Source organism: Aulonocara stuartgranti (assembly GCF_965226115.1).
Source record: "Aulonocara stuartgranti genome assembly, chromosome: 14".
Taxonomy (NCBI): domain Eukaryota; kingdom Metazoa; phylum Chordata; class Actinopteri; order Cichliformes; family Cichlidae; genus Aulonocara; species Aulonocara stuartgranti.
This window is the reverse complement of record NC_138950.1, coordinates 19,572,243-19,595,116: the sequence shown is the minus strand read 5'-3', so window position 1 is coordinate 19,595,116 and position 22,874 is coordinate 19,572,243. Positions and strand designations below refer to the sequence as shown.

Genomic DNA, 22,874 nt, shown 5'->3' with positions numbered 1-22,874 from the left:
CTTTTTAGCTTTAGCTGCACTTTATACAGTCTGTTTGACTTGTAAATGTATTTTATAAACCATATTGAGATCTTAATACGTTGTTAAATATGCAAAGATTTAATGTTTAGTGATTTAACTTTAATTCACGGTATCGTCTGAGGTTTTTTCTCTTTATGTGCGATATCTTCACCTGACGATCTTTTGTTCTTTTGTACTGTGTGGGGAAAAAAAATGATTAAAAGCCCGACTGCAGCATGAAGGGGAGACAGCTTGTTTGGAAGGTAAAAACATTAAGTAGGCTGATGAAAAATTTACAGAGACTACAGTTCCAACATTTGCAAAGCCATAGCTGCCTCTCTGTGATAATGCAGCTGCTTTGAATAGCTGTCATTACAAATGCCTGGCTGCTGAGTGGTTTTGAAGCCGTTTCATGACCCGACTGGGAAACTGCACCCTGAAGCTTGTCAGGAGCAAATAAAAGTTCTGGCACTTTGAATGGCTCTCTCCTTTATCTTTAGCCTGATTGCATTTCCTCCGTGTTAGATACAGCAAGTGTGCCGCTGAGGGATTACGGCGTGATAAATGTCAGAGGCCACAGCAACTCTCAGAGACCTAAATACAACCTGTACAGCCACCTTGATTCCTCTCTTTCCCTCTTTCTTCCCTCCTCTCTATCTGATCTATCTCATCTATGGTCTATTCACTTTTCTCAGACTTATTTACATCTGTACAAAAAGCAGCCTGGCTGAGGCACCGTCCTCCTCATGCTCCCTCTCACTCTCTCAGCCTATTTCTGGTGTCAGTGAGGTATATGATCTGCTGTATCATATAAGCAAACAAGCTTGATAGGCCATTGTTATTCTTAGATGTAGGAGGGCTGGAAACATGTCACCGAGCTGTCGCCTCATTTCACCAGCACGCATATGGGAAATTATTTGGTTTACATACACGGGAGGCATGCATCCTGTTCTTCACGACAGAGTCCAGGGCAGTAAATTTAGCATATTAATTATAATTAGATTCAATACGGTCCTTGTTATTTTTAAGCTGTCCTGTTTATGCTGCCTTTATGCCTCTCAGCAGTGCTGTCACCAGACAGGATAGCGCACAGATTATGGCCATTAAAAATAGGACTGACCAGCTCGCAGTACAGAGAGATAAGCTCTGCTGCCTCCATGTTACTTCTTCTTCTCTGGAGTATAACATTCGATGGTCGTCCATTCATGTTTTGATCCAGCGGATTCTCAGACTTTTCTTTTGGGCATAAACATGAATTGAGGGAATCCTTGCTATGTAAATATTAATACAGCACCTTAAAATGTAACCCTGGGACAGAGGAAGCTGATTATACAAGCAAATTCACTGAATTAAGCGTTTGGGGAGCAGCGAATGAGACGTAGCAGAGAATGAAGTGTGTCATGTGCTAGCTGTTCTCAGATGTTTGCAGTAACATAACGATGTGCTTATTTCATGAGCCGAGGCTTAAGTTCAGGTCAGTAGTTACAGCTTAGTGACGTGTGTGTGCGTCTGTGAGCGCACATCTCACAGACAGACAAAAAAACCACGCCAGGTTTCCTATGTCTGTTTTCCATCGACCTTAGTAATCGTCTCCTCGGCCGCTGCTTGCTTTGATCTGATCTTTTTCTTTCTGTCAAATCTGAGAAACTGCTTCTGGCCCCTTCTGGGAGCAGACTTAACATCAGCCTGTTCCTCCATATTTGGGATATTTTGACAGATAGCGCCCCCGTTTCACCTGAAATCTTGCTCTTGCTCTTATTTAAAACAGAGAAAACACAGTTTTTATGAAGACAGTCAGGAAATATCGGTAATAAATGAATCTGTCAAGTTGGAGGGTTTTGAAAATGAACATGCCAGGCTTTAGTTTCCCTACAATATTTGCTTAGGCACTGACAACACAGGTTAAGGAAGGAAAGCCCGATAGATTATGTTGGCTAAACGTATTCACACGGGTGGGGTGGGGGGTGTTTGTTGGAGTCACGGTCCTGCACTTTATTTCCTGTCAAAAATCTAACTGGAAAACAAAGAAGTAGAATTTCCCTCCTGTGCGGTGTAAGATGAAATCTCCCTGAAACAGATCATAAGGATGTAATGCAGAAATGTTTTATTTTTTTCACAGAGCTGTTGGTTTAGCTAAAGTTAATTGTGCACTTTTAATGATAATCATCTGTATCTGTGTTATGTACAGAGGAAAATCAAAAGAGACGTTAACTAAGAAAATGAGAAACGGGGGTGGAGGGTTTCCTGTGGGGCACCGTGATGGTGCACTGTCTGTGGGATTGCATGAGTGTGCTTCAGTTTTCTCCTTTTGGGTAACTGTTGATTTTTTAAATTGTCTGTAGGTGTGGTGAGGTATTTGTTGTCTTTGGCTCGGTGTCAGCTTGGATGAAAAATGAGTGAACGATGGATTTTCAAGCCATCCTTGTGGGGCGCTGTTCCTCACCTAGACCACCATTTTAAAAAGAGCACAGGACCGTTAAGTAAAACGCCAGTGAATGTGCTGAAGTTGTGCGTCCTGCCCTCTCCTTTGGCGATCATCTGCGGTCTGGGCTCGTTGCCAGAGGAAACAGGCGGCAGACTCAGGCCTGTCAATGAATCCATCGCGGTGCTAAACGTAAAACAGATTCCAGGCTTTGAACGACCACATGGACCATTTCTTCTGTGCTCTGTACCTGTCAGATGGAGGCCTGCAGTGTTAAAATGAATGCACCCTGGCTTCACTTTGCTTGCTGATTAGCAGCAACTAGACTTTTGTATGTATTCAAAATTGCCTGCACTTGTTATCATAGTCAGAGGCATGAAAGAAATGAGATTTTGTAGGTGTGGGTGAGCATCCACAGATGCTAAGAGCTCAGCAGGAAGCATTTTTAATCAAACAGTAACAGATAGCAACCAATTGTTTTGTTAACAATGAAATCAAAGACTCCTGCGAGTCTTTGACATGACTTCCTCTTGAGCTTATTGTCTCTTATCCTGCGCGCCTCTGCCGTGTGAGCCTCTTATCTTTAAGTGGGTCTAATTTTGTGTTTGAATACAGTGCACCCTCTTTTGGGATGGACTGTGCTTTGCAGGGACAGCTAAACTGAGACAGCAAACTGAGAGCTCTTTGAGGCTTGATTATCAGTGCTGACACACATATGGAGCTCTCATATGCAGATGTGTAAGATCCAGAATTCAGTTTTCCTCCTCCTACAAAGAAGAAAAAGCTTTGAGCTTTGATTTATTGTTGAATTTGAAGTCCAAATTTTTTCACTCCAAAAACAAATTACTTTTCATTTTCTGTGACAACTAGTGCAATCACTGATATGATGGCATTTTCAAAAGTAGATTTCAGTCATTCAGTTTTTTTTTTCTTTTTTAAGTTTTGATTTTGATCTAGTGAAATTATCTGGATGAGCAGTGATCTCATCTTTGGGTTCCTCCTGTTCAGCGGCTTCACACTCGACTTTAAACTGCTCCAATCCCCCATTATTATACATGCTGAGATTGGAGTAGATCGGGTGAGATGAAAGATTGCTGAGAAAGACAGAGAAACATGGTTCTTGTGCAGCACTTTCCTACTCTACCCGAGCACTCAAAGAACCTTATGCAACATGCCACATTCACACCTGCTTAAGTGCTTTCTATCTAACATTCCCACTCCAATGGATGCACTGCAGAGCAACATGTTGCTAGTATCTTGCCCAAGGATACTTTGGCATGCAGACTGGAGCAACCAATAACCTGCTCTACCTGATGAGCTACAGCCACCCCGGATGGATGCAGAGACCCCATAGATTCAACAAAGAGCTGGAAACATCCCTCAGTGATTCTGGTCCATATTGATATAATAGCGTCACACAGTTGCTTCACATCCATGATGCCAAATTTTCCGTTACATCCCAAAAATGCTCTGTTGGATTGAGAATTGGTGTCTGTGGAGGCCATTTGAGTACAGTGAACTCATTGTCATGTTCAGAAAAACAGTTTGAGATGGTTTGAGCTTTGTGACATGGTTATATAGGAATATTATACTGCAAGCAGCCATCAGAAGATGGAAACACTGTGATCATAGGCTGTGGCACTTAAAAGATGGTCACTTTGTACAAAGGGGCCCAAAGTTTGCCAAGAAAATATCCTTCACACCATTACATCACTGCTGGCAGCCTGAACCGTTGATATGAGGAAGGATGGATCCATACTTGTCTTTTATGCCAAATTATGACCCTAACATCCAAAAATTGAGACTTTTCAGACCAGGCAACATTTTTCAAATCTTCTGCTGGCCAGTTTTGTTGAGGTCAGTTTCCTGTTCTTAGCTGAGAGGAGGGGCACACTATATGGTCTTCTGCTGCTGTGGCTTCAAGGTTCAGCATGTTGCACCTTAAGAGGTGCTCTTCTGCATACCTTGGTTGTAAAAAGTGTTGTTGTTTTTTTTAGTTACTGTTACTGCCTTCCTATCTGGCTATTCTCCTGTTTTCTGATATCAAAATGACATTTTCACCCAAAAAAGTCTGAAACCCTTTTTCAGACTAAAGCCCAAAGATAGTTGTGTTTCATGAACTACCAATAGATCAGCAGTTTGAGAAACACTAAGACCAGCCGATCTGGCACCAACAACCACGCCACGTTCAGCCAACTTCAGCAGGTCATCTTGACCATCTTGCCTAAATGCATTGAGTTACTTCCATGTGATTAGCTGATTAGATTTTTTTAATGAGCAGTTGAACAGCTCTCTGTCAGCTTTTGCAGGACTCCCTGTTCTTGTTGCTGCTGAGGATGTCCCTTTATTTCTGGGATTGCTGTCATGCTGCATACTGATTTTTAGAGGCCTCCTCAATGGCTTGGTCTGATACATAAGAGTGAATAAACACGTAATATATCGAGAGTTGACTGACGGTCCTATTGCATGATGGAAAACGGAGTGGATACTTGAATGAAACAAGGCAGGTAAAGTTTCTGACCTTTTCCTACATCAAGATTTGTGAAAAACATGAAAACACATTGGTAAGGAAATCGATTTATTTTAGATATAATAATACCAACATCAGTATGTGAAATCATTGTCTCAACACTTGTTAGTGGAAAGAATATCATTTGCAAAGTGGAAACCGTGGAGAGGTCCAGCTTTCTGCTGCACAGCTTTTTCTCTGTCACGTTTATTTAAGTCTGATATCCGCTGCACAACAAGTAATATCCGTTCTCTCATCATGAGGAGAGCATCGATCCAATGCATTGCGGGGAGCTTCTCTGATGGATGCACTGTGGAGATGAATACTGGTCAAGTTACTAATGAGATGTGATTGAGATTCCCATGAGCAAACACTCCAGCTGTCAGACGTAATGGGGGAAGAGTTTTCAAAACATAAAGCTTCAACTGCACAGCAGCAATCTCAATCCCAGTTGTTACTGTAGGTGAGTCCTCAGGTCGGGGATGGGGTGCTGCGAGTGAGTCAGCGTTGTCCTTCCGTCGCTAATGGCCAGGAAATGTCTATGTTGGAGAAACTAATTGGATTTCTTTAACAGGAAAGCATCCGTCCAGCTCCATTAGTAAACAGTAACACGCAGCAGAGCGGGAGAAAAGGGGCGGGGGTTGAGAGACAGGAGGTGAGGAAGAGAAGGAAGTATGTTTGTTGTTGTTGCAGTAGTGAGGGGTTTAGCTCGGGGGCAGCTGTTACTGTAAACGTGCGTTATCCAATGAAATGATGATTAGATGAAACAACAGGTGTGGAGCAGGGATGTGTGTGGGTGATGAGCTCATCAGTGGACAGTCCTGGTGTTGTGATAATTCACTTTAACTGCCAGACCACACATCTGACACTTTTTCCTGGATGGAGTGTCTTTTGATGTTGGACGCAGGATAATGTCCTTTCTAAAAATACATATTTGGAGTTTTTCTTTTGGAAGGAACAAAAACTGCTTTACCAAGTTTTCCCTGTGCTGCGCTCCACACTCATCGTAGGTGTACGTGCTGCAGTAGTAGCTCTAATTGCTTAAGAGTGCCTCAGCAAGTTATGCTCAGATTTGTCATTAATACAAAGAGTGCACAGCCACACGTGTCCACCAATATTTTACTTAAAATGTTTGGGGGAAAAAAACGCACTGAAATTTCCGGTAATGTATCAAGCTAAAAGCTAAAACCTTTAATATCCTTTTAGTGTCGACGCTTACATCGTCTTCTTTGATCATTTGGATCACAGCACATAGATTTTTGTAATGCTAGCAGGGTGAAGCGATGACAGAGCGGAAAGGAAGTGTCATTTGTCTCTAATTTATCACAACTGCCAATAAAATCCATAGCTTCATCAGTCATCGACTTAACTGTGACTTTAACAATAAATAGCAAAGCCTTAAAGCTCTGTTTTTTATGTATAAATGGAAGTAACAGTAGACAGCTGTGTGATGACAGCTGAACTGTGTCCAGGTTACAGGAACAAGAATAAGTCCACCTAAGAAGCAGGATGTGGGCTTATCCGGGTAACTTCAGGTTTAAGATAAGATAAGATAACCTTTATTAGTCCCACACGTGGGAAATTTGTTTTGTCACAGCAGGAAGTGGACAGTGCAAAAGTTATGAGGCAAAAATTTGAATACAATAAGAATAAATACAGTACACAGCTGTACAGAATAGAATAAAATAATATACTATATACAGTAGAATAAAATAGAATAAAAATATACAATAAGATAAAAATAGAATACAAATGCTATATACAACTGAGTAAAAATACAACGATGCCAGAAAAGATTATTGAACTTAGTGTTATTGCACATGTGTGGATGTGTGTGTTTGTTCAGTTAAAGTCTTTGTTGTGGAGTCTGACAGCAGTGGGGAGGAAAGACCTGCGAAATCTCTCCGTCCCACACCGTGGGTGCCGCAGTCTCCCACTGAAGGAGCTGCTCAGTGCTGTCACAGTCTGCTGCATGGGGTGGGAGACGTTGTCCAACAGGGATGACAGCTTAGCCGCCATTCTCCTGTCACTCACCACCTCCACTGGGTCCAGAGGGCATCCTAGAACAGAGCTGTGTCTTCACTATTACAAAGGTGATACATCACCATGGTAACTTATTCTGCAGACTTAACTGGCTCCATAGAAGGTTGTGTTTGAGATTAGAGACCAACTTGAATGAAATCACTGTTTAATGACCAATCAGTGCGCCCGAAAATAGCTTCACCAATCCTGTTTGATACCTCAGTGTCATGTCTGAGTGTGGGCAGGCAGGAAGAGAGGACCCACTGAGGCGGAAGTAATTCAAAACACACAGCTTTATTGCTGGTAAGAAGCAGAACAGAAAAACACTAACTAAACTGGAAGAATGGAATAAGTAGGCAGGAAGGCTGGCTGGCAAACGGAGCACACAGAGGAAGCGAGGGTGAACAGACGTTAACGATGCGACACCGAGTAGGGGAAGACACAGACACTAAATACAAGAGGTGAACGGAGCAAAGAGGAAACAGCTGGGAGACACGGCTGACGTTGATTACACTGACGAGACAGGGAGAGCACCAAGCTGAACGCACTGACAAAGGGCACAGACCTACAAAATAAAACAGGAAGCACACGCCAGACAGAGACAGACTCGTAAACAGGCATAATGACATCATGGACAAACAGAGGGACATACGGGCAGAGAAGACTAAGCACAGGCAACCTAAACCAAACATAAGGGCAAGATAACAAAACCTAAACCAGAAATAATCATCATCAACATCATCATCAGATAACTAAAGAATCAGAATATAATTGTAATCAAAACAGTATCACCAGAGAATAACTAATCCATAATGCAAAATAAACCAAAACATAAGAAACTCAAAATACTGGGTCGACCCGACCCAGGACGCCATGAGCATCAGTTATAAAAATAGATTATTACAAGAAACTGTATCCCTTAATGCAAATGGTTTTAAAACAGTTTCATTTTTCTTAGTATATATCCAGAAATATAATAATTAGGTAATTATATCAATTTATTATGCAGATTTTCTTCTTTCTTTTTTTTATTCTTTGATCTCAGACCATAGTTTTCCTCACACACACACACACACACACACACACACACACACACACACACACACACACACACACACACACACACAAACTTACATTGCTGCTTTGTGTGTGGCTGTTTTGTTGCTTTCATCCTGTATTGTGAGCTTGACCACTTCATATGTTTATTTTAGTATCTTTTTATCTTCATTTGTAAAATCAGCTTTGTGCCAGTGGACTTTTCCATGTTTGTGTTTGATCAGAAGTTACCAGTGCTACATGCTAAGCTATGCACTCATAGCTAGATTGATAAACTGTTATAAATAACACACAGTATCATTTTTAACTCACATGTAATTTTAGTCTTTTTAAATATGTACTCACCATGAATCTGGTTAAAAACTGTCAGTGGTTCCTGAAGCTCAAACTGCTTATTGCAGGACACTTAGGAATCATATTTACATTCTCTTAAGCTTCGATTGACATAAACTAAGATGTTTCCTGCCATCGCTCACAATACACAGACACTCAGGAAAGATTAAATCAAACCTGGCAGCCTCATGACCTCCAGGCTATATCTCTCATTGGCATCTCAAGCATCCGCTGAGACACTGGGATGTAAAGTGTAATTGGGGGTCCCTCCTTTAGATTTAAAGGATGCCTCACATCAGGAGATCCTGGAAGGGGGAAAAACCACTCGGTCTTCAGAGGCAGATCATAAAGGAACAGTGGGGCTACTATGTTGCCTGTAAATTGGGCCTTTCTTCCTGTGAGAGGGTGACATGTTGGAATGCAGCACATTAATGTGGACATGGGTGGGCTTCTCATTCCTGTCATAGCATCTCCCTCTTTCTTTTGACTCGCAACAACTTTCTTCCCTGTTATTTATTTTTGATTCTTTGCCTGTTTGGGGTTTGTTGTATCTCCATCTTGTCCATTTCCATTAGTGGTTAAGCGTTCATTGTTCTTGTTGATATAAGGATGTTATTGCCGAATTTCATATATCTTGGTATGGATGCAAGAAATTCAGGGCCAGAAAAAAAGTTTGATGTGATTTAAAAACAATTTCTCCAACACTGGGGTGGTTGTAGCTCAGGTGACAGAGCAGGTCAGCCACTAATCAGAAGGTTGGTGGTTCGATCCCAGGCTGCCTCCTGGCTGCATGCCAAATATCCTTGGGCAAGATACTAACCCCATGTTTGCCTACTGGTGGTGGTCAGAGGGCCCGGTGGCACCAGTGTCCGGCAGCCTCGCCTCTGTCAGTGCGCCCCAGGGCAGCTGTGGCTACAATGTAGCTTGCCATCACCAGTGTGTGAATGGGTGGATGACTGAATGTAGTGTGAAGCGCTTTGGGGTCCTTAGGGACTAGAAAAGCGCTATACAAATGCAGGCCATTTACCATTTTACCATTTAACATATGCTTTTCTGCCAAGAAGTTGTTTGGTGTATCCTTGGAGAGAGGAAAGAGGACAAGGAGACTTGGTGGTAGAGTGAATGTTAGTAGAGAAAATTTAAAGTAGGCAGGAAGTAGTGAAGAAAGTACATGGGAGTAGTGGGAGTACTGGGAGGCTAGGCGTACAGCAGGGAGAGGGGTAGGCTGGATACTAAAGGAAGGACTCATATTAACTGGCTAGACAGAAAGAATAAAGTGTGTCCTGGTATGAAGCTTGATGGTTCCCTGTTGCAGCATTATACTGGTTTGCTGAATCAGTCATATCATTTTAAACTATATTTGCATAAAGGCTGACTGTGCCACTAACTGTCATACAGCAGCTGGCTACACAACAGCTACAGAGCTGTGAAAATAATGCAATGGAAGTCATGTCAGTGAGTCAGAGTGTAACGGTCCTCTTTTAAATGAGAACTTTGAAAAGAGATCAGTTTAAAGCTAAGTAGATAATAGTTGTACGTGCAGCACCGAATTGCTTAATAATCTGGTCAGTTCTTTTAAAAATATATATATGTTGGTGGGTAATTTATTGTATTTTTTTCAGCATGGGCCATAGTGGAGGTGAACATGGAGGACAAAGTGGAGGTAATGGCTGGAGAGACGGCTCAGATCACCTGCATGTTTACAACTGACGAGGGCCTGGGCGGCACCACCATACAGTGGTTCTATGTGAGTTTGGTGAAGCTTAACGTGCACAGAAACACACAGATGTGTGATGGGTGTCACGTTTCTCTGTTTGATTGATGTTTGATTCTGTAAACTCTGACCTTTAGGTGCTACCTAATAAGGAGAGACAGAGAATCTACAACAAGGAACCAATGCATGAGGCTGCAGAACAAAACACACTGTTCACGCATCGGATCAGCTTGAACGTCAATGGAACCGCTGCTGTGCTGGCTATCAGAGATGTGGGAGTGAGGGACAACTTGGAGTTTATCTGTGTCATCAAAACTCTCACACCTGAGGAAGCAGAGGGACGAACCCAGCTCCAAGTGTTTAGTAAGACTCTGAAAGCTTTTATTGCATTTTCTATGCTGTCTGCTCTCTCGCACTGAAACGGTTGTTTTCATTAAGCAAGTCATCAGTATCCTCTCTTAATGTATGCTGCTCCATATTTTCCATATATTTCTTACTGCTGCTGCTACAAGTTAACGGATCAACTCCAGATATTGTATCTGCTTCATTTGCTTTGGAAGAAAAACAAAAGAAGATGGAACAGACCTCACCTGTTCATGAAACTGCTTACCAGTTTTCCTGGCCAATTACCTTTTTTTTTGTCCAATTTAGGTCCAATTACTTTGCAAAACCTCTTAAATTAAAAACTGCTTTCAAATCGCATTTGGATTTTTCGATTTAAAGTCCACTGTGTCCGGAGGCAGAGATTGTGTCTTTGTCCAACAAATTATGGAACTCACTGTATTAACATACCTATAGTGTTACAATATTTCTGAAATTTTTAGCTATCAGAATCTATGATTGTTTCTTTCTAAATGCTTCCTTTTCTAGTTCTTATCCTTTCTTACGTCTTGTGCAGAATCACCAACCTTTCCTACAATTGAGGCAGTGGAAACAGGGATATCAGTAAATGAAGAAGCTCCATCCAAGGTGAAAAGGTTTTGGCGATCACAAACATCAAAGACTAAAATTACAAAATGCGAGGATGCAATTTTATCATTTGAATTTCCTTACCTACCCCCTCTCCCACTAGATTGGGTCTTGCAGGGTCAAAAACGGATACCCAAAGCCAAATATTACTTGGTACAGAAACAACATGCCGCTTCGCAATACTCCACGTGGTAAGGCAGATTGATATTTAAAACTGGAATGCCTTAGCTGTTTCAGTTTGTGTCTGTCCTGTTCTTTTATGTTTACAGCATTTTTATTTCTTTCAGAGGTGGTTGTAACCTCCAGCACCACTATTGAATCGAGTGGTCTTTTCTCAGTCCAGAGTGAGCTGACAATGAAAGTTAAGAAGGAGCACAAAGATGCAGTGTTCTACTGCGAAGTCATCTACTTTGTCCCTGGAGCGACCAAGATGACCGAGAGTCAGCACATTAACATCACTGTATACTGTGAGTTTCACCAATTGAAACCAAACTGGCTTGCATTTGGTTTCCAGTTCATGCAATGTTCTTGCACACCAAACTAGAAAAACTAGAAACAAACTACAAGAAGTTTCTTAATGGATCTGTTTTGATATTTTGAAGTGGAAATGGATGCTATAGTTTCTCATGAAGTTCACTAAGTTAAAATAACACTATTGTTCAAGTATTATAGGATATTATACTAATAACATTTTCCTTAATTTGATTTGACAAATTAAGGAAAATGATCTACGTCCCTGCCCTCACCTATGGCCACGAGCTGTGGGTAGTGACCGAAAGAACGAGATCGCGGATACAAGCGGCAGAAATGAGCTTCCTCCGAAGGGTGGATGGCCTCTCCCTTAGAGATAGGGTGAGAAGTTCGGCCATCCAGGAGGGGCTCAGAGTAGAGCAGCTGCTGCTCCACATCGAAAGGAGCCAGCTGAGGTGGTTCGGGCATCTGACAAGGATGCCCCCTGGGCGCCTCCTGGGTGAGGTGTTCCAGGCATGTCCCACCGGGAGGAGGCCCCGGGGCAGACCCAGGACACGCTGGAGAGATTATATCTCTCAGCTGGCCTGGGAATGCCTTGGCATTCCCCCGGATAAGCTGGAGGAGGTGGCTGGGGAGAGGGAGGTCTGGGCCTCTTTGCTTAGGCTGCTGCCCCCGCGACCCGGCCTCGGATAAAGCGGATGAAGATGGATGGATGGATGATTTGACAGGCCTCAGTTTCCTATTTTTAAGGATAGTTCAGGTTTGCAGTTTAATCTTGAATTCATCTCTCTGTGTTTTAGATCTCCCCACTGAAGTAAATATTTGGGTGGAGTCACCAAAGGGCAAAATCAAGGAAGGGGACACACTTGAGCTTCGCTGCGATAACAATGGCAACTATCCATCCTCAATCACCACAATTAAGCACCAAAATGTAAGAAAATCAGCACTTCCATACTCCTCATTTATGTGGAAATGGTTGCAATTCGATGTTTTCCTGAGCACTTTGAGGACATTAAAGTTAATCTTGAACTTTGCAGAGTGAATACTCTGTGGAGAACAAGACAATGGTGCGGACTAATGTGAAGCGTTTAGACGGTGGAGTTTATGAGTGCACCTTTGAGGAAACGGATAACTTTGAGGAGATCTCAGGGAGTACTAAGGTGTCGGTTAACTGTAAGTGTTTTACTCTGGATGAGTTTTTCATCAAATACATTTTACCAGTAGGTTCTCTGTTTGACTTGTATGCCTTGTTTCTCTGTCTGTGTGTGCAGACCTTGAATCTGCTGTTATAACGCCTAAAGACAGCATTGCGGTGATGGAAGGAGAGGAGCTGAAGGCCAGCTGCAATGCCCTGTCTTCTCTCCAGACATCCACAACCTGGTTTAAGGTTACATAGATACATACATATATACAATACAACTGCTTGTCTAACAGTAACAAGTAAGATGCACCTAGAAAACAATCATTTCACACTGTGGCAGAGTCGTACCAGCAGTTAGGTTGACTAGAGGCCTCTAACACCTATTTCACCCAGTACTTAGATGCTCATTTAAACGTGTTGAGTCAAACAAGCTTTTTTTGTTCACCTTTGTCTAGAATGAAAAGTTGGTGTCAAAAGGCAACACTTTGAGTGTGAAGAGCGCAACGTTAGAAACAGCAGGGATGTATAAGTGCGTTGTGACCGTTCCTGAGATGGAGGGGATGAAAACCAGCAGCACACTTCAAGTCAATGTTAAGGGTGAGTTGTATTTTCTTTAAATGAGACCATGTCCAAAGTTTGTGACTGCATAGTTATTGCATAAGGTTGTATTTCTTGCTACTCATTCTGCAGGTTCGCCACAGATTTTGGGGCCAGATGTCCAAGAAGTGGAGACTTATGAGACAACTGTTAATCTGACCTGCAGTGCCACAGGGTTTCCTGCTCCCACAATTATGTGGACAACTTCTGATGGGAAGGTACAGCAGAGGGAAGCTTCTCATTCTCGGCTTAGTCACAGCCGCAACAGAGATCTGCTTATTCCAGTTGTGACTTCAACAGGTTGATCCAAAGTCCTCCGGACCTCCATTTTGATAAATGCGTCCAGTGGGACAAATAGTAGAACACAATTTTTAACTTGAATTTTAAACTTAACTTAAATGCATTTTCTTTTCAATACTGTTGTGGTATTTTGCCGTTTACGGCACACGATTAAAAAAGAGCTGGCTGGTGGACTGTGGGTGAGACTTCACATTAGTAGAGTATGGTCTTCACTTTTGAACAGTTTTAATAGTCTTAGTAACCACAAATCAGCAAGTTCTGAACAGATTAGCAATACAGATGCAGGAAAATTGAACAAAATGTTTCAACAACTACCGGACATTTTGTGCCTCGAGATATTTTGTGCAGTGATTTGTTTTATGATTAAAAGTGTGTGTTAGATATGTCCATCAGCCTCAGTTATGCAGTTGTTTAGTGCTAAAAGCACTAAAGCATGCTAACGTTCTAGAGCAAAATGGTAAAAATGGTTAATTAGCATTAGCATGCTAACATTATCATTTAGCTGACATCACATCAGATTCTCACTGATTTAAGCAGCACTGGTTGGTAGTGGTGCAATGGATCAATAAACTCACGGTTTGGATCAGATCACGGTTTTAAGTCATGGATCGGATCAATTTTCGGATCAGCAAAAAACGAAACAAGACAAGAAAAATTAATTTTTTTGCCCATTAAAGAACATTCAACTCAATACTCATTCCACGCAATTATATAAAAAACAAATTAGGTGCTATATAGGGCAGTACAGGGCTTTGTATCTACCACTCCGCTGTGATATAATGAGCGGTCACGGTCACGTAGCTTTCCGTTGCCCTGGAGGTCCACCCATCTGTAGTTAGGGCAACAGAAGATGCCTGACTTTTCCTGCTCATACATGCTTGGAACGATCTTGTCACTGAAGTGGACACGCAACGGGATATCATAGCGTGGCTCAAGCACGTTTATCATATGTTTAAACCCCTTGTTTTGCACAATGGAATAGGGCCTCATGTCTGGAGCTATAAACACCCCAATAGCTTTTGTAATAGCTTTTGTAACAGCTTTAGCACGGTCAGATTAGGCAGCAAAGGGCTGCTTAAATGCCGCAAACTCCTCTGCTCTTTCACTTGGAGTGCTAGCGTTGGCCATGACTATTGCAGACAGACTGACCACGCCCACCATACACATATTTTTTTTCTTTTTCGAATCTTCGGTTCTGATCACGGATCAACAGTGATCCGTTGCGCCACTACTGGTTGGATTTTACAGAGTTAGAAATAAATTTGATTGGACTGACAGAGCTAATACTAGCTAATGTCTAGTTTACCTTCACGATGATGATGGGCATGCAAACCTTTAGTCTTTGGAAGTCTATATCAATATTGTGCTCAACTGTCTTCTCACCTGTTTGCTCTTGGATCTACTTTTCTATTTCTGTCTTTAACTGTCCTTTTTGCAGAACCTAAATGCATTGCAAACAGAGACTGAAGATGGCGCTCAGAGTGTGGTCACTTTCAAGATCACCTCCAATGTGAAAGTTTTCTGCAATGCCAGCAATGACTTTGGCTCTAAAGTGGTGGAGTTCAACATCAAAACCAGTGAGTTCATGCAGCCTGTGCTTCCTTTCTGCAATCTTTGTAGTTAGTAGTTCAGTCAGGTTCGTCACAGAGTTTAGAGTTCATCTTAGCGCAGATGGCTCATCATAGATGGCTGATCACAAGATTTTTCTACGGACACCACTGCATTCGACGAAATCCACTGCTTTTGTTTGAATCATATATTTCTGTTAGTTTTCTGTTCCAGCTATTAATACAAACAAGGATTCTTTCTTACATGGAAAAGTTACTTATGGAGTTCTTCTGTGTCTACATGTCTCTGCTATGCAGATGATGTTGAGTTGTATTTATCAAACGACATGACAAAAATCAGTTAATTAAGCTAGACATAAAGGCCTTCATCTATGAAATATTGGTAAACAGCGGGTTCAGGAGACAGACTCTGCTTTTAAGATTTGGCTTCGAGCCTTGTTCATAAAACAGGTGATCCTGGAAAAGTCCTCAGTTATCCTGCTGTAGGCTCAGGCTGTTGGTGGACTTCATGAGGTCCACTGACCAGGTCTTTTCCACTCCCCTCTTTTCACTCCTGATATGTTTATATGTCAGTACTGCATGTCATTAACTTTAGTCATTTCTCTTCCAAAGTTTTGTCTCCCTATTTTTTTCTCTTCTCTTTCCATTCACCCTCCATTCTGACCACGGGGGAGTTCTTCCTTCCCTCTGTCGCCAAGTGTTTGCTCAAAGGGAATCCTCTCATTGTTGGGTTGTTCTCTCTAATATTAAGGCGACTGTTGTGAAATAGCACTTTACATAAAAACGAACCGAACATGCCTGCATGTTTTTATTTGTTCTCCTCACTTGCCACTTTTACCTATGTCCCTCCCCCCTCATGTCTCTATTCATTTTCATCTAAAGGTCTTGAGTTTTGCCACATGATGTAACGTCTTGTCTGTGATTGTTCAATCTTTATATTTTTTGTTGTTGTTTTTCACATTCTTCACCCTGGTAACCCACATGTCGTTTAACGGGCACCCATGTGTAAATAACAAAATGACGTCCTTTCTGTGCCTCTACCTGCTTTTAGTTTTAAACACCACATTAACAACAATCACTTCCATGCCAACAATCAGCACTACCACACGATCAACCACTACTATATCCAGTGACACAGGTAAGACCACAGTTACACTGCTGTGCCTGTTTTTCATCATGCAAATGAAACCAGCTGCTAAATGCAAAATTAAATTTGACTGGGAAAGAGAGATTTCTAACTTGTCAGAAAGCTCCCAGCTCGAATTTGCGAGACAGGCACACTCTCTGTTTTTACCACGAGGCTTCAAACATTTCCTTTTGAAAAAGCTCATAATTATAACTGGAACTGGCGACCATGAACCATGCCTTACTTGTGCTGCTATCGGCTGAGACTAATGTTACTCCCATGATGCACTGAGCATTTCTACATTCTTTTCATTCCCTGTGTGTTTATATGTAACTACTGCATGCTATTGATTTTTGTCTGTCTTATATCTTATACTTTGTGTTCTGTTCTTGGCTCTTCATGCTCTCCTTCTTTTCTCTTTCTTTACACTCACTGGCTGCCCCTCCCTGAGCCGGTTTCTGCTGGCAGTCTTCCTGTTAAAAAGGAGTTCTTCTTTCCCACTGTCACCAAATGCTTGCTCATAGGCAATCCTCTTATTGTTGGGTTTTCTCTTCATCTAAATGGCCTAAGCTCTGCCAAGTGCCGTAACCTGTTGTTGTGACTGTGAATATTTCACTCTGTGTTGTTGCTGTCATTTTGTACCTGTGCTGTTTAGTGTGTACCCCTGTGTAGTAACAAACATGACCTCCTGTCTGTGCGTCTAACTGTTTTTAGTTGTACACACCACACCAACAGCCACCACTACCACATCAACCAATACTATAACCGATGACACAGGTAAGATCACGATTACTCTGCTGTGCCTGTTTTTTGTTTTTTTTTAACATGGAAATCAAATCCGCTGTAGAGCTCTATTTCATTTTAAGATGAGGCTTCAAACATTTATTTTTAATAAAGCTTATAGTTATGGCTGGATCTGGTCACCCTGAACCATCTCTTAGTTATGCTGCAATAATTTTAGGCTGCTGATAGACCTTCCACAATGCGCTGAACATTTTTTCTTCAATCCCCTTTTATCCTTCCCCGTGTCTTTATCTGTCACTGCTGCATGTTATTAATGTTTGTCAACTCTTTTCTGTAGTTTGTGTTTTGTTCTCCCCTTTTTTCTCTTTTTTCCCTCCCACCGGCTGCCTTTCCCTGAGCCTGGTACTGCCACATGTCACTGTTGCCAAGTGTTTATTCATGGAGAATCTGATCACTGGCATTTTTTTGTATATTATTGTTGTTAAAATTGAACTGAATATGTCTGTGTACACTGCTCTGAAACCGTATTTTGTCCTTCTAGATTTATTTTAAGTATATTTTTATCAAATGTTTCAAATCAGCGAACAAATTTTAATGTTAGACAAAAATAGTAAGAACAACATGCAGTTTTTAAGAGCAACTGGGTTATACAGCAGGACCATGATCCAGAGCACACCAGCAAGTCCACCTCTGAATGACTCACACGGTGAAGCTTTAGGATCGGACTACTTAAAGTACAGACTGAATTCAGATGGAGATGCTTTGGCATGACCTTAAAACATGGCAAAAATAAATACGTTCCAATGTGGCTGAGTTAAAACAACGCTCCAACATGTTGTCAGTGATTGTATTTCACTCTGTGTTGTTGTCACTGTTAACCCGTGTGATGTTTAATGTGCACCCCTGTGTGATAACAGAAGTCGCATCCTCTCTACCTGCTTTCAGTTATATACAACACATCAACTACCAATACTACCATACCATCAACAAACATTACCTTTATCAATGACACCGGTAAGATCACAGTCATTCTGCTGTGCCTGATTTTTGACATGGAACTCAAATCCGCTATGAGGCTTTATTTCATTTTAAGACGAGGCTTCAAACATTTATTTTTAATAAAGCTTATAGTTATGGCTGGATCTGGTGAACCCTGAGACATCCCTTATTCATGATGCAATAGATTTAGGCTGCTGGTAGACCTCCCATGATGCACTGAGCATTTCTCCCGTAATATGTCTCTAATGCATGTTATTAAGTTTTGTCAGTTCTCTCCTGTAGCTTGTGTTTTGTTCTCTCTCTTTTTTCTCTTCTCTTTGAACTTACTGGCTGCATTTGCACCTTTTCCTGTTAAAAAGGAGTTCTTCCTTCCCACTGTTGCCGAGTGCTAATGGGGAATCCTCTGATGTTGAGGTTTTCTCTCTAGCACTGTTGGGTCCTACATAAACCACCTTGAAGAACTGTTGCTGTATAAATTAAAGTCCCCTCACTTTTCCCGTTTACTCGTGTCCCCCCCGTTCACATCCATGTCTCTGTGTGTTTTGACTTTGATCTAAAGATGCTGAGCTTTGCCAAGTGTTGTAATGTGTTGTCTGTGATTTTTCATATTCCTCACTGTGTTGTTGTTTTTTCACACTGATGTCTTAAGTGCTTAAAAAGAGCAATTGGACTTCTTTAGGTTTGGGAAGACATTTCGACTCTGATCCAAGAGGCTTCTTCAGTTCTAAATAAATTGGCACACAGTCTTGATATCCTTTCCCAGGTATTTCAACCTCCAAGGAGACAATTCCCAGTGGGGTTTAAATCTCTGCCAGTTGTTTCAGAACTGAAGAAGCCTCTTGGATGAGATGTGAAGCTACACAAGTCCATTTGCCTTCTTTTTAAGAACTCATAGCTCGCATGTCCTTGATGACTGAGAACCTATACAGACCTTTTGACACTGTTAACCTCTGTGATGTTAAATGTGCGCCCCTGTGTAGTGACCCAAATAACCTCCTCTCTGTGCCTCTGCCTGCTTTCAGTTACACAAAACACATCAACTAACTATGTCAATGACCCAGGTAAGACCACCGTGCAATTAAATCAGCTACAAAATGCATAATTAAACTTGGTTGACAGAAATAGGTAGTTCATTTATCAAAAAGCTCCCAGTTTGGATTCAGGAGACAGACGCCCTCCATCATTTTCACATTAGGATTAATCTTTTTGTTAAAGTTTAGATAGGGCTTGATCTTCTCCACACACCTTTTTTCACTCCTGATGCATTTATGTGCCACTGCTGCATGCTGTAACTTTTGTCTACCCTCTCTATGTTCTCCCATTCTTTTTCCCCTCTATTCTTCCCGTTCAGCCTACACCCAGTCACGGCAGGTGGCTGTTGCTGATTGTTGGCTCTTTACTTTGCAGAATCAAGTGCCTTGAGACGACCGTTGTTGTGAATTGGCAATAAATAAATAAAACTGAATGGAACTGATTGAATTGAAAGCTTATAACCAGCAAATTCAGAGTCTCCAGACTTTCTTTTATTTAGTCTTGTGGGGCAGTTTTTTTTCTGTAAGTCAGAAAGAAAGGATAAGAGCAAGGAGGCGTGATGCAAACTCAGAAACACCTGCAGGCCTTAGTTACCGCTGTGGTATGATAGATAGGTCATTAAAAGTGAGGTTTGTTGTTGTCACAGGGTGTCTTAATTATTAATTTATTGTCACGACTGCTGTTCTGCGTGTTGGGTTATTATAAATGTAGACGTTTTGTTTTAATGTAGTCTTAAAGTTTGAGAATGAAGGCATGCTTGCAAATGATGTGGAAATAAAAAGAGAAAGGTTCACACACGTACATGCATCATTGTGACTCTCATCATTGAGTGCATTTAAAGCCGATGCTTTAAATGCACTCAGAGTGAGTCTCCTGACTCCCATTATGGGTCCTGCTTTGTGTTTTTCTGTGTCTGCTCTCTGTTTATATGTCACACCAGGAAATTTTCAGCCCCTCAGAGGAAAACTGCTCTGAGTCCACGTTTCTCCCAAAGCGTTGATAAACGGGATTAAACAGGGCCCCTCTGGAAAATGACTCTTCTGCTGCTGACCGCAGTTTGCATATCAAAGTTGATGTTTCGATTCAAAACACTGATAAGATCCTCTGAAATAAAACATTTATTCAGGACTCTGCTGAACATCAGCAACACAAACCTGGGGTGTCAACCATAAGCCCGCAGGCCAGAGCTGACACAGCAAAGACTTCAATCTGGCCCAATGGACAACTTTGAAAGGAGGAGCTTTTGAACTTTTAACTGTATTTTCAAGTTTTACAGCTTTTCCTATTCATAAAGACCGCTTCCATTGCCATTCATATCACTGGGCAATCAACTGCCAGATCTTTCTCTGCAATTTTAAACATTTGTCATTTAAACGTTTGTCATTGAAAATCTGAATGTTGAAACTGCATATGTAAGACATCTCGGAGATTAAATGTGAAAGAGGCATTTCACTGGTCCAGCCCACTTAAGATCAAAGTGGGCCACGTGTCCCTGATCTAAACTGTGTTTGAGTATTATATGAAGTATTTATGTGCATATGCCCACTGATTCCTGTGTTCATTTGGTTTTTCTCAGTTCAAACGCCCACCAAATCACCAAATATCAAGAAAGGTTTGTACATCACTCTGCTGTTGCAGATTCTCTACCGCCTTCCTTCCACTTCTCTGTGAGCACACTTCTCGCTCTCTCGCCTCCTAGCTTTCACGAGAACCCTCCCTGGTGATGAACAAAACATCAAAGCGTCATTGGGTTGTTCATCATCTTCACCTCTTCCTGCGCATGTTGTAAAAGCACTGCTGCTCCTGCAGCCCTGATAAACAGCCACTTCGTTTCTTTATCTTTCAGGGTCACCTGAATGATGCTACTGCCACACTCTCTTTAGGCGCATTGCAAACTGTATCTCCACCTGTATCAGACTCTCCTGTCTCCTGCTGTCATTCTATTCCAAAATCCGGGTGCAGTAAGTAAAGCTGTGGGTGTTTTGTGCTTCTTCTCCAATAGAGAGCAAAGGTTTTGTTATCGCAATCATCATCATCGCCATCTTCCTTCTGGCTATCTTGGGAAGCGTGCTCTATTTCCTGTACAAGAAGGGCAGGATCTGCGGCCGATCTGGCAAGCAAGACTTGTAAGTGCAATGACAGCAGTTCCATGCATAAACACACAATGTGTCCACATAAGGAGACATTAAAATGTGATTTTATGGCTGGACTGTATCACAGTATTGTAGTTCTAGACCATTAGAAAGAACTGAACATGATGCATCGATGTAGAAAATTCAGTTATGCTATGTTGTGATTAGACTCCGATGGCCCATCACAGCCGAATGAAATCCCAGCAGTGATAGGAATTAGGGCAGAACCCCCCAGAGTCTAGACCAGGGGTGGGCAACTCCTGGCCTTGAGGACCAGTGTCCTGCAGGTTTTAGATGTGTCCTTGATCCAATACAGCTGATTTAAATGGTTAAATTACCTCCTCAACATGTATTGAAGTTCTACAGAGGCCTGGTAATGAACTAATAATTTGATTCAGGTGTGTTGACCCAGGGTGATATCTAAAACCTGCAGGACACCGACCCTCGAGGCCTGGAGTTGCCCACCCCTGGTCTAGGCTTAGGTTGAGTGACTTGTGTGAGGCAGCGATGGGGAAGAGGTTGATTGCACAAGGGAGATGAGCAGGGCAATTTAAGGTATGCAGAGTGGAGGCTGATTGGCAGAAAGATGATTGGACTAGAACAATGATGTCTGCATTGAGTTTTACAGCATGGGAAAAAGGAAGTGATGAAAAGAAAAGACTAGCAGCCAAACTCCTGGGAAAGCAGACAGATGATAGATGACCCTTTGATATAAAAGTGTCTAAAAGGAGAAGCCAGTCAGGAAGTGCCTTAAGCTGCATTCTCTCTAATAGCCTGCAGGGGGCGACAACTAGGGTGTCTATATCCATCTTTTAGATACAGTTTGTGTTCACAGTTGATTCAAAAGTGCACTTAATAACATAAAACATTAAATGTTAAAGTTGTGAGGTGTGTTGTTCCTAAAGCCAGAGTGTGTAAAGGTTGCTCTCTGGTAAAAAGTGATATTTAATTTAGGGCTGTAGGTAACAATTATTTTAGTAACTGAGTAATCTATCAATTATTCAATTGATTGATCCAGTAGTCAGATAAGAAATACTTTTCTGAGCAATAATTAATATGAGCAATAAAAAAACACAGGTTTTTCTAAACGAACTGCTCATTGGTTTCCATTTTAGAAATTGCAATGTTTTAATGCAAACGTGTCAGAAAAATATGAAAGAAAACAAGCCTTTGATGACCTGCTATATTAAATTTAATTACTAAAGAAAACATTTTCTTAAATGCAAAAAATATAAATAATCTCAAGTACAGTTGAAGTCAATAAAATAAGATATGTATGAAATCCAAACTAAGGCATAAAAAATTTACCTTTACTGGCCCGTGTACATTTCTGTTGGCTTGTGAAAAAAAGCTTTTGTTTTATATTTTTAAATATTAACGCAATATTTTATATTATTTCACTTTCAGTCTGAAAAATGTTATGAAAGACTTTAAAAAAAATCAATGGGTCTATTACACCCTATTCCCCCCCGTGTAGACTCACCCCTGTTTGCTGCAGGTATCGCCTCCATGTAAAAAGGGCGGCTACCGTTCGTTTAAACATGGTATCAGACATGGTTCGTTTAAACATAGATCATCTGCACATTTTAATACAACTCGGTTGTGGGCAAAATACCTGCAACTGACAAATAAAGGCTATCTCATCATCTCATCATCATCAACTTGATGAAGTTTACTGCAGATTTTTCTCTGTGTAAAACAAAGCAGTGGATGGAGCAGCTATAAAGTTCGCTTTTCTT

General features: G+C 41.5%; 1 protein-coding gene across 9 annotated transcripts in view; it reads left to right on the top strand.

Moving 5' to 3' along the window:
- mcamb (melanoma cell adhesion molecule b) overlaps nucleotides 1–22,874 on the top strand; it is a 45,834-nt gene that overhangs the window by 20,765 nt on the left and 2,195 nt on the right. For 2 of the 9 annotated variants that reach the window (XM_082502189.1, XM_082502192.1), the window contains 16 exons: nucleotides 9,965–10,089; nucleotides 10,194–10,419; nucleotides 10,955–11,025; nucleotides 11,129–11,216; nucleotides 11,313–11,492; nucleotides 12,297–12,427; nucleotides 12,534–12,669; nucleotides 12,768–12,883; nucleotides 13,093–13,234; nucleotides 13,328–13,452; nucleotides 14,973–15,111; nucleotides 16,154–16,240; nucleotides 16,943–17,005; nucleotides 18,994–19,032; nucleotides 20,580–20,615; nucleotides 21,006–21,129. In XM_082502189.1, the coding sequence (XP_082358315.1) occupies nucleotides 9,965–10,089; nucleotides 10,194–10,419; nucleotides 10,955–11,025; nucleotides 11,129–11,216; nucleotides 11,313–11,492; nucleotides 12,297–12,427; nucleotides 12,534–12,669; nucleotides 12,768–12,883; nucleotides 13,093–13,234; nucleotides 13,328–13,452; nucleotides 14,973–15,111; nucleotides 16,154–16,240; nucleotides 16,943–17,005; nucleotides 18,994–19,032; nucleotides 20,580–20,615; nucleotides 21,006–21,129 (1,828 nt within the window). The other 7 variants (XM_082502190.1, XM_082502191.1, XM_082502194.1 and 4 more) reach the window with 7 other exon arrangements.